The following is a 12,591-nucleotide window of genomic DNA, read 5'->3' as shown; positions in this document are numbered from 1 at the left end:
GGCGGGGTGTAAAGTAAATCTACAGCAAGAATAAAAGGTGAAGATCTATGAGTAAAGGATGATCCTCAGTCTTCCACCCTCTATACCGGGGAGCATCTGTGTTTTATGTGTCCTTTTCCTGCTTTAGTTGCACAAGAAAGTGCTGGATTCTAAAGATAAAGGCGATTTTTTGGCAAATGGTGAAAGTAGCAAAATAAATGGCCCACTGGTCCTATGGTGTAATTACAGCGGCTAGAAGCATACCAATCTATCACGAGGAAGAGGGGGGGCTGACACGCTGCAAAGGGGTTAGTCAAAGGAGATACCCTTTGACTAACTACTGGCCCCGGACAATCGATACTCTGCAGATATTGCATCCAGGGAGAAAGGAGGAAAAAAAGCCCTAAAAACTTCCCAAATGGCTTTTCATTCAGATATTGATCAGCACCCTTTTATCATGACCTTGCTCCACCAAGGCCATATACTTTCTTAAGGGTATATGAAACTCATAAATCTGAGAGTTGCTACAGAGTCACACTGAGCTGTGAGCAGCGAGGCAGGATGGTGTAATTGGTCTTTCTGGGATGGCCGCCTTCATTCATACTTCATAACAAGGATTCCATTACATTTCTGAGCTGCTGGGAAAAGGACGGACAATACTGATGGGGTAAAAACGAAGAAGGGGATCCTAACAGCGTAAATGGGTTACGGTAAATGGGTTAAACTGAAAACCCGCTGTCCATTCTCACCTCCGGTTTAGGTGACATATATACGTTATATAGTCAGAACTTTAACTCAGTGATTCTCAGGAACAAAAATACCCCTTGAGCCCCAAACGGTATTTCTGCAGTTGCCAGGGTGTACGTGGAAAGTTTGTGAAGTAGCTCTGCTTAATAGAAAAAGAATTATGACTTGGTTAAAATATATATTCACATATTTGTGTTTAGTACGAAAATAAACACACAAATAGGATTGCAAAAAGGTGCGAGTCTGATCTTCTGTATATTTGTTGTCGGAATAGCCAGTAATCTACCAGTTATCATAGGCTCACTACATAGAACACTCCTTAAAGTCAAAGAGAAACATTAGATAACTGGTTGAAATATCCACCTACTGAAAATCCAAGTAGTAGAAGTGCAAATACAATTATATATTGTATTGTATGTATTTTAACAAGATCAACTTTTATATAATTAATTGCGATAGCCAATTAAATGAACTTATTTAGAACATGACTGGTGGTATGAATGAGGGTGTACTCGAGCTCATCTGATAAGGGCTGGTAAAACAAAACATTGTAAACCACTGCATTCTTGTAAAAGAAAAATTTCCACAATCACAGCTTTCATTTCACCACTTGCCTTTTTTGTCATTTTAAAAGGACCCACTGACTGTAATTCTTTTTGAGTCTCAGTCTACACGGCAACACTTAACCATGCTAACATATGGACATCATCAGCTGTTAATATGTTCCACCATGACACTTTGTTACTATTCCTTACAGCCCCAGCCACTGTACTGTATATATAGTTGAAGTAAATGTTATCATTAAGGCTATATTCTTATTCATATCCATGAGCCAGACTGCACGGTAGGGCCTTTGTGGCACGTTATTTTATGGAACTGATGGAACGCGCGTCGGTCAAACTTGAACAGTCTCCCCAGAGATTTAAGGAACATCCTTTTTGTCCCCGTCACAACTTTTCTGTCTCAGACACATGTCACTGTGCATGATTAATGAGGTGGAGGGTTTCACATTAAACCCCGTTTAAGGGCTTTGGTGCTGGAGATCCCTGCATGATACTGAGCGTCTCGTTTACAAAGATGAACATAACTGAAGGCAGGCTTGCGTTTCTTTATACTGTATGTTTATGCTATATGTTTATGACAGTATCAAGTCAGATGGATGATCACAACTCGAGTCCCGGATAATTGGTTTTGAAGTAGCCGGGACATGTATCTAAAGGAAACAACTGTCTCTGCCTTAGATGAGACAGGAGCTGCAGTCTGCCACAGCTGCCACTGCTCAGCACAGCGGGTCATGTTTGTGTTTAGACTGCAAGTATTTATAAGCAAACCAGAAGCCATTACCGGTTAAAATGACCAGTTAAGTACAGTGCAAAAGTAATGGACTTTTTCCAGTGTAAAGAAAGACTCAGCCCAAAGTTTATCTACTGTGGATGCAACTTAACCATCCTGACTTCATTTCGTTGTAATATTTTACTAAAAACTGGAAAGGGATTAGATAAATCTTAAAGATTAGAGCACAGATAATATTAAGTTGCTTTGTAAAAATATACAGGGCAGAAATAACAAACTAAAAAATCTGTGAATCAGTACAAATCAGAATCAAGAAAGTCTGGGGATCTACAGTGTTTATTCTATTCCCAAATACAACAAAGGCAATCTGATAGTCAGATAAGTCACCAGCTGCAGCATTTTCCATACAGCAAACAAGACACACTCTCAGCCTTTTACATACAGATTTTCATAATCACTCATCAGTATGGCTTAGTATATAGTGTAGCTAGAGGGAAAAATGTCCCCGTCTTGTCTTTGTATGCATCTCAGCTTTTGATGCCTCAGTGACAAATATCTATCTCTCACCCCCCTCGCCCTCTCTCTGTTCTGTCTTCCTGGCCCTCTCGTGTCATGCATTTCCGAGAGCCAGTGTATTCTAAACAGTTATGTTCTTGTTTCCTATGGTTATATTCTCCACTGACGTGCTGGAGTCCCATTTCCTTTTTCAGCTCTGCGTGCACAGCACCAGCGCAGCCGTAATGTACAGTGTGTCCATAAAACATGCACGCAAGGCAGCGCAGACACTGTGCAGACCTCGCCTTTAACGAATGCATTACATTCAGTATTATGTATCATAATTGTGATTTAAGTCTGGAATGAAAGTATACAAGTAGAAATGAATCTGGCTGCCGCAGCTTCTCATGCAATCACTTATTTAAAGAAAATACTATGTGGACATGAGTATCCTCACTGTGGCCCAGCTCAATGGTATGTTCAGAGCATTATCAATTGAAGAGGAGGCTCAATGAGAGGGATAAAACCAACAAGGCCTGTCATGGCTAAGGGACAACGGGCGGGACTCTTGCAAGTTGATCTGATCGTTCAAGGAAAAATTAATTAATGGCCCAGAAAAACCTGTTCCCTAAAATTAACTTCTCAATATGTGTGATGCTGTCCTACATTAGCATAAAAACTGTGGCAAAGATTGAGATTCCTATGTTTGTGTTTTTGTCTGTGGTCTGCTCAGTCGTTTGAAGAAGGTGGAGCAAGGTTGGAAAAAGGTGATGTCACATATTTCTGTACCAGTCAGGATTTAGCCATATTTGTATATGATGACAGTTGGGAGGTTGCTTGTTTGTGTTGCCAGGGAGATGCCTATGCCAAAAGAATGCCATCACACCACACCCAGACAGTCTTGATTAAACTGAGATTTTGAGTTTTAAACTCCGTATAAACAATATCTATTGTAAGCATGTTTTCAATCTAAACTATGATAGTTCTATCTCATTAACCATGAATATTTAATTTTATACAGAAATACTTAACATTTGAAATCCAGTTGTCAGGGGCTTTAACAACAAACGAAACAAACTGAAAATTGATTATTCACTCCAGGTTTTCCAATGTGTGCTTCATATCACTGTAAATTTTTGTCTTTGGCGTTGTACTACTGGTCAGACAAAACAAGAAATCTGGAGGTTGTGGCAATTGTGACAGGCATTTTTCACCATTTGCAAAACAACTAAATGATAACTAACTGCAAAAATAGTCAAGAGATTAATTGAAAATGAAAACAATCATTAGTTGCAGCCCAAACAGGAAGCACAGGTAAGTACTGGCATACTCAGGAGAGAGTAGCTCATGAAAAATACATATACACTATTTGCTCTGTCTTCACTCTGGTGATGCATCACATACTAATGCTGCAGAGCTGAAACAATTAGTTGATCAATCCATTATTCAATCAACAGAAAATAAAACTAACAACAATTTTGAAAATGCATTCGCTCTTTGAGCCATTATCAGGAAAAATGACCAAACCTTCACTAGTTCTAGGTTTTCAAATGTGAGGATTTTCTGCTTTTCTGTTACATGCATGTTCAGCTCTGTGAAACTGTGCTCTGTATTTTTCACATCTTTTTTGTTAAAAAAACAGAACCTAACAAAAAAATGGAAAAAAAATTAAATCATGTGGTAAGACAAAACCATCCTTGGTATTTTGTGTAGACACCATTCAGTGTCCTCTGCTGTATTATTAGTGGATAGGAGGAAAAAAAAATCCTTTTCTGGGACAAACTGTGAATGTTCTGCTCCGGCTTCTTTCCCTCAATAGTGCACTGGTGAAATGACATAGCACAGGATAAAATAGTAATGCTAATATCAATAGTTTGTCCATTACAGGTCAGCTAACTGTCCAGAGGAACAGTTACAAAGCTGTTCGTTTTCGATCTCACAAGGCCGATCAATACGGGGGCATACTGTTTCAATTTTGCCGGCATTGATTTTCTCTATAACGCTCCAACCCTAAAGCATTCGTCTTTCTGAAGGAAGGAAGATTTGATTTACTGAAGAAAAATTGGAGTGCACATCACAAAGATTTTTTGCCGGGCGGGAGTTTGACGTGCCAAAAGATGGATGTCCCTTGGCTGGGAAGCCTCTAGCCTAAGGGCGTCCATTAGAGCAGTGGTGCTGCAGAAAATGAGCTGCTTATATGAGGGAGGAGGAGCAGAGGGAGAGGAGTTGGTGCTCGGGGTGTGTATATTTTGGGGGGCTAGCTGTAGGTGAGGATTGTTAGAGTAAACTGGGAATAAAAAAGGATGCTGATGCAGCCTTAAAAGAAAAGAGGAAGACAAAGTATGAGAGCAGCAAATGCCAGGGAGTAAACCCAAATCTCTGCATCTTGAAGAATACTTCCAGACCAGCTTACATCAGTAGGTTGTCAACAACAGCTCTGGATAAAAAAAAAAGTGTGCACACTGCTTCCCCATCACACTCCAACCATTTTCAGCTGCAGTCACCTTCCTTTTACTTTCCCCGCTTCCTGCATCCAGAGTGAATTTCCATGGTACATTAGTCAGCCTATTAGAATGCAATAAAGAGAAGGTATGAGAGGGGAAAAAGAGAAGAGTAGTGCATGTCCCCAGAGACTGTGAGCTGGCGTTCTCCATCATCTGCCCTCATCTCCCCTCTCTGTCCGTCGACTTTGTCTAGGTGTCATATACATGAAAGATGATTCCTGACCCAAATAAACACCACAGCAGTCTGGATGCTCAGTGGACCCAAGCTCAAAGGAAGGGGTGGGGGGGGACTAGAGAGATGTGGAGAGAAAAAAAATGACATCTGCCAGTTGTTTCATTTGTGGCCATCTTGCTACCTGTTCATTTACTTTTTCCCCCCCTCTTAAAAAGACAGCAGGCTGACATGTTGTACACCTGAGTCTCAAGGCACTGGGACAGAAATGTATGGATGGACAGGTAGTCGCCCTATCTGTCTGGCTGTGGATCTGTCTATGACTTGACACTAGATGACAGATAGATACTGCCTTTGTCTGGTGGAAGGAATCCTCTCTGGACACTCTGTGTTACAACTGAAGTAGATAGTGAAACAAGAAAAAGCAAAGGACACAAAGTAAGGGACAAAGAGAAAAGAAATTGTGTGTTGTGATGAAGAGAAAGAGAGAGAGAGAGAGAGAGAACCACAGACGAAAAAGACAAAGCGCGGGAATGGAAAAGAGAAAATCACCTAACACCTCTTTCCTCCAGAGGCCAGGGCCGCTGTAAGCTGGATATTAAGACACAAATTGCATTCAGGCAGGTCACACTATGTCAGAAGATATTAGATGCCTGCCGTGAGGAAACAACAATTCCCATCAGCTTGTGAGAAAATAATATTTTCATTTTCAGACTCTTTATTGAATGGAAACTTTGGGGAATACATTTTTATGGCATGTGAGCAGGCAGGCTTGGATTTTTACACCCTAGCAACAAAAGGTCGTAATCATAGCTGTGTATTGTCTTTGTGCTCCTGGATTTCATTTTCACAGCTGGAAAAAGCTTGTGGGTTTCATTGTGTGTCTGTCCTTCCCCTCCCGTTCTTATTTACAGACAGGGATGTTGCTTCACCACACGGTTTCTGTATGAGGGGAATGAGGGAAAGAACAGCTCTTATATTGCTACGCCTGCAGGTATGCAGGTGTGCATGGGAGTTTTTTTTTTTTTTTTCCTGTGTCCATCTTTTCCTTTTAATTGTTCTTTTTCTGGGGTTTGCAGCACCAGATGTTTCTCCTATGCCCGCATACCACGGGCTCTGGTGCGAAGCTGCACCACCTGACCTTCACAGTAATTGACCAAAAATATTGATGTAATGGCACAGGACTGATTGTGATTTATTAAAAGAGCGCTGCACTCCAAGGCCCAGTGCCAACGGCTCCCTGCGCCCATCGGCAGCCATTAGGAAAACCATCAATAGCACAACAGCATAAAGGACCAGTAATGGGGGGACTTTTCTGGCCAGAGCTCGTAGAACACAATCTCCATAGTAAATAGCACAGCCTCGTGTGAGTACACATGGAGAGTAATAGAAAGAAAGAGAGGGAAGGAGGAGAGGAAGGTGGGAGGGAGATGGGATCAAGGAAAGAAAAATATGACAAATAATACACCACATCCTGATATAAGAGAACAAACTAGAGAAAGAAAACAAAGGCAGCCAGAGATAGAGTCCTGATCCAATAACAAACTAACCCTCGCCAGACGAGTCTCCAGGGAGTCGGTTCAGTCTAACAAGCGTGAGCCAGCGGCCGTCTCTCCGGCTCACTATTACACACTACCTGCACAAACAGCCATCATTAGGGAATAGCTCCATTGGATTCTGCTGCCTATTTGGCGAAACAAACACAGAGGATAAGGTTCCCTCTCTTCCTAATGGGAGCCGAGCTGTTTAAATGGCTTTCATCTCTCTCCCGAGTCAATGCATCATTCAACCCACAGCTGACATTTTCACCTTTGCAAATCTAATTTAATCAAAGTCATGAGTATTGGGGGATGAGAAAGATTATGATGAGATTAAAACCATTACATTGGTCTGAATAATTTTCAAGGTAGAGAAAATTACACTGTTCATTAAAAAAAAAAAAAAAAAACAGAACAGGTGTATCCTCTTGATTAAAAGGCTTTTCTATATAGACCCAAGTAAACGCCATGTATAAAGAATGGATTAAACATGTACATGATGTAAAATGCATTATGTGTATGTGTGTGTGAGGCACTGTGACAGAGCTAAAAAAAACCAAAAAAAAACAAACCTAAACTGTTTTGTTTTTTTTCCTTCCATTATGATAAATTTTAAAATATTTTACAAGGAAATCTCTTGAATAAATTTTGCTCTTGCTTTTTACTCTAATTTTTAGACACAGCTTTTGTTTTATTTACCTTATGGAGGAGTTTCCCCAGGCTCCATGTTTGTCAGTCAGGATGTTGACTATCTTCTGGATGAGCTGTGTGGCTGTCACATGGTCGCGGTACTTGGCGGCTCGAATAAGGTGGTCACACATTTTCTCCTCATCTCGCTTCTCTGCTGCGTACTGAGCACTGTTAGACTGCAAGGGAGAGAGAAAATATGCATTATACATTCTGCAAGTGAAGGTATCATTGCAAAACAATATACAAATGTGTCAAGAAACTGAATTAAATAGCATATAGATGTATTAATATCTTGCAACTAACACATGGGGCCAAAACCAGTCTATAGGAGGAAACAGTACAGACACTAGCACACAGTGTTTTCATGTATAGAAACTCTACTCTGAGTAGAACCAAATGAAAAGCATAGGGTCATTTCTGTCCTCTTGTCACGTTGATTAATAACAGTGGACATGTATTTACTAATGCCCTCCAGCGCACCAAATAACACGATACCCACAATGCACAGGGAGGACATTTTTCTCTGTCAGAATTTGTTATCAGAATGAGCCTTTGAACTCTGCAGCGATGGCAAAAGTAAAAACACCTTCTGAAAATAACAGCAATAATTTGAGACAGTGTTTTGATTTCCAATCTATATTTCACAACCAATTTCAATTCCAAACTGGTGTTGCGCTCATGGCTTCCTTTGAAAGGACTGTGTTCAAAGTGATATTCTTATTGAAGGTGAGCATAAGGAAAGGGACAGAGATAAAAACATGGGCTATGTATAGAGCATCTACACATACACATCATCACGGTGCACTTGTTTTTTTCTTCTGCGTGCTCCGAGTACAGCTACTAAAGCAAATGGCAGTATTAAGAATGAAATACATTCAATTATTAATGCTGCATTGGTTGTACATTTCGGTCCTTATCAAATTAATTTTAATCCAACCCATTGGTACAGCAGTCACACAGTGAGTATTAACCCAGATGCATGGCTGAACAAATGCAACCTGTTTTCCCAAAGTTACCAGGAAAGCGCTTTATAATGGGTCCTCCTGTTCAATTTGAACGACAACATTTCATATCTGACAGAAAATCTATAGGTATAAATCACATTAGAGGGGCTTTTTCCGCAGGCTGCTGGGCCTTAATTATCAATCTGTGTCTCTTTGTGTGGCATTAAAGTGGGCCTTGACCTTCCAGCACAATGACCTGGGAAACAGCAAAGTAAAGGGAGTATGGAAGAGGGATCGCTGGCTAAATGTTTCAGATTTTAAACCTTCGTGTGTGTGTGTGTGTGTGTGTGTGTGTTGCATGCCCATTAATCTTGATCAGTGAAGGTAAAGGCAAGCAGGAGTGGGACACAGAGGAAAGCTGGACCAAAGGAAATGACTCAGAGCACGACATATTAAGTCCAACAATTCTAGCTGTGCTTAATATCAAAAATTTACAGAGGAAAAAAAATATAAGTATGATATACTGGCAGAAAAACACTTTCCAAACTTTGCAAATTTTATACACGATGATAAGAATGATCCCTTCCCTCGAAATAAATGCTTATGTGGATTTCCATCCTTTAAACAGATATAAGTAGCCGGACCTATAAAGAGTCCATTTCCATCTGCCCCTGTCTGAGACATGTGAAGTCTGAAGGACTAATCAACAGTGCTGGGTTCACACTCATAACCATAAACAAACACTTCATCACCTGTGTGTTGAGCCTGCCCAAACACCCAAACCCTCCATGTTGTAATGGGCTTTTCTCATATCCAAAGCCAAAGTCGACTACGGAAGAAAAAGCCAAATTCACAGACTCACCCCTAAAATAACAACCAAAAAAGCTGAACACATAAGTAGAGCCATTAAAACCTAGAGTTGGGTTTGCTTGTAAGTGGAAAAGACAAGTCACTGTTAATTCTGGGGGTCATTCCATTGATGTGAAGTCAGAGAATATGCACCGGTATTATGAAGGACTTATTATGTTATGTTATTATGAAGGTTAAAGCGAATAAACTAAATCTCCCCACCTGGCACCATCCCGCATTCGCTTCCATCCACGTCCACTGACAGGATAAAGGACAGAAACTAAAATGGGGCATTTGGGATATTTTCAAACAAACTGTTCTTTCATTCTTTTCAAAGAATGCTGAGGTAACATAAGAAGTCAATTAAAAGTATCTGCTCCCTTTTCGCAAATAGGAACATGCTTCCTTTGGAGTGACTGAAGCAGTTGGTGTGCATATTTTGACAAGGAAACAACCATAAAAAGGACACGCTCACATCTAAGCACTTCCATTTACCAAGTTAAACGAGTGCAGCTGAGGAAAAGATATGGCTCCGTTAGCTTCCTATCCAGACAGCCACCAGGGCACAACTTGCTGGCCGTGAGACCATTATGACTTGCGACACTGTAATCATGGGCAGCACCTTCCATTACATGGCCTGGCTGACAGGGTCGGCCGGCGTGGGTGCCTGCTCTGCTGGAGGAGACAGCTTGCTGAAGACGAAATGATAATGGCTGGCATTAATCGAGTCAATTACACTGAGTCGTGTCTCCCGCAATTCATCCAGAGTTCAAATAAATAAATATGGATGTGTGTTGGAGTTTGGAGAGGAAATGGGCTGTGCAAGAGGAGTGAAAGGGGGAGTGGAAAGAACAGTAATCATCTCTAAAAGTCACATAATGGCAACACACACCTACGGACCACAGAGTTTAAACACATGAATTTTAATCACATCTCTGAACTTTATTTTGAACCAGAGAATAACACGCACACATGCACGCACGCACGCACGCACGCTGTTGTTAGAAACTGTTGTTGTGGTCATCGCTGCAGCTCGCTCACGCTGATTCTACAAATAATAAGCAGGGAAGAGAGGAGAAGAGGAGTTTCACAGTGTTGTTGTACCAATGTCAGCCTTATCTTAATGCTGTAGTTGTTGTCAGATGATGCCTCGACTCCCCCCGTCCTCCCCCCCCTCTGTGGGTTGAGAGGGTTAACCAGTGTAATAGGCTGGAGAATGGAGGCTCATTACAAGAAATCAGCCCTATGTTTATCAATTAGAGTGACAGAGAAAGGTCTGGTGGTGGTGGCTTGCCACAGCGAGCCTTCAACATGCCGACTGACAAAACCAGGGTCTCACGGTTCTGTCGGAGAACAGGAGGTAAAAACAAAACCAGCAGAGATGTTATTAAAGCGCTTGATTTGCAATCTCTTGACACTGGTGGCACATCAGGGCTACACACTCTCCAAGGCTAGGCTATCGCTCTGAGAGAATCTCCAATTTCTCACATCCGTCGACAAGCACTCCCAGAGGGTTTCATTTACAAACGGGCAGAAAAACTGTCCAGAGGAAGGCGAGACATCAGGCTTGTCCTTGTCTGGTATCAAAGAATGCAAATACACTACAAATAAATTCCTCCTGAAATACATTGGAGGTCTAGGGAGACAAGAGGATGAAATGAGAAAGGAGGATGGGGGTCACTAAACAAAAGTAGATGCCGAACCAGTCCGCCAATTGGTTTCAAAGAGATTCTCTTGCACTTGATCTCTTGCCCTCGAGTTTTCAAATTGCAACATAAAATGTCACCAGGGGAATTCAGACAATGGGCTCGGAAAGAAACGAGTGAAAGGAAGAGGAGGGGGAGAAAAATGAGGGCTTAAAAGTACAATGGCGAACAAAAGTCACCAAATGACAATGCCTGACAGCCACTTCAATTCTGAAATGATGCTCCTGTCATGCCGTGCTCCCAAGTATTGATTTTTTTTTTTTCCTGCTCTTCGAGCACCGGAGGGGAAAAAAAAAAAAAAAAAAAAAATCTAATCCAGTTGAAACAGATCCCTGCTGCTGGCATCAGCCCATTGCTCGTGGCCATCAAGGTTAACACAGGCGCAACACTTATCAAAGTATCTCTCCTCCTCCTCCTCCTCCTCCTCCCTGCTCCTCCCCTCACACTGTCTGTGGCTGATCTTTAATGGACTGGTCACCATGCTCGGGTGGCAGCCTCTTCATCTCTTCTACCGCGAAATCTCTTGTCTCTGCAGAACTGCGCCCTCCTCAGTCTGTGTTGCTGCCATCTTTGCAGGATGACTCCAGCTCTGCTTCAAGGTCATGCCACGTGAAAAATCATACGTGTTAAACTGTCGTCTGGAGGTGAAAAATAGTCAAATGAAAGAAGGACGGGACCAGATGAAAAATACATGTCCTCTGGATTGGCTGTTGCCTCAAATCATGAATGCAGGGCGTTTCCACCAGACTCAGACTGAATGTGGAATCAACAATGTGAAATTTAAGCAGAAAACAGACTTAATTTTCTCCTAAATAAAATAAGTTCTCCTCATAACAACACAACGAACTGAGATACCTGTCATTTGCTTAAGCAAGAAAATCTGTGTAATGTGCAAACTTTTGTTCAGAGGATCGAGCTCACCTTCAGCTGCTCAAACAGAATAAAAAAAGAATCAAGAGAACAATCTCCTGGTGACTAAAGAGACTAAGTGTCAGACTGAAACAAAGGGAAACTGTGGAGTAAAGTCGTATTTCGGTGTTAGCTGGTAACACATTATGATGGGAGCTGCAGAGGAGGTACCTGGGGACTTCATTACGCTGACAGGACAGCGGGACTGAGCTTACTGTTCACCAACCATCCCCTGTACCCCACCTCTCCCTTTCTTTCTCCTGGTGTCTTGAGTGAAACAATCTATGTTGCACAGTAAAAAAAAAAAAAAAAAAGAAAAAAAAAAGCGTTTACCAACGATGGACAGAGAGTAAAACCAAAACACAGCGAGTGTGTGTCTTGCCACTATGTGAAATTTCTCACTCAAGTTTGCTTTTTTGAGAAAGAAGCTGTATCGTGGTGGCTGTGCCACAAGTCATCTCGAATGTAGACATCTTCCTGTTTTTTCTCTCTCATTGTCTTGACAGCAGATTTGTCCATAATGAGATGCCCGGGCATCTAGCCCTGCTGACAAACTACATTATAGTTGCCACAACTACATGACAGCAAGCTACATTCGGTGGCAGCTATCAGTCCGAGTGCTGGGAATGATGTGGTGTGAAAAGCCTTTTTGAGCTGTGTGTGTGTGTGTGTGTGTGTGTGTGTGTGTGTGTGTGTGTGTGTGTGTGTGTGTGTGTGTGTAAATAACCTTTGTTTAGCAGGCTGCATTTGGTTTAACAATAAAAT

General features: G+C 41.6%; 1 protein-coding gene across 4 annotated transcripts in view; it reads right to left on the bottom strand.

Annotated features, from left to right (window-relative positions):
* Nucleotides 1–12,591, bottom strand: part of lrba (LPS-responsive vesicle trafficking, beach and anchor containing) — a 179,846-nt gene that overhangs the window by 84,515 nt on the left and 82,740 nt on the right. For all 4 annotated transcript variants that reach the window (XM_023406305.2, XM_023406306.2, XM_087174014.1 and 1 more), the window contains exon 36: nt 7,428–7,594. In XM_023406305.2, coding sequence (XP_023262073.1) covers nt 7,428–7,594 — 167 coding nt within the window. The remainder of the gene's footprint in view (nt 1–7,427; nt 7,595–12,591) is intronic.

Source organism: Seriola lalandi, unplaced genomic scaffold, assembly GCF_002814215.2.
Source record: "Seriola lalandi dorsalis isolate HSWRI2012SDOR001 ecotype SW California unplaced genomic scaffold, Sedor1 jcf7180002054301, whole genome shotgun sequence".
NCBI lineage: Eukaryota > Metazoa > Chordata > Actinopteri > Carangiformes > Carangidae > Seriola > Seriola lalandi.
This window is presented reverse-complemented; position numbering and strand designations above follow the sequence as displayed.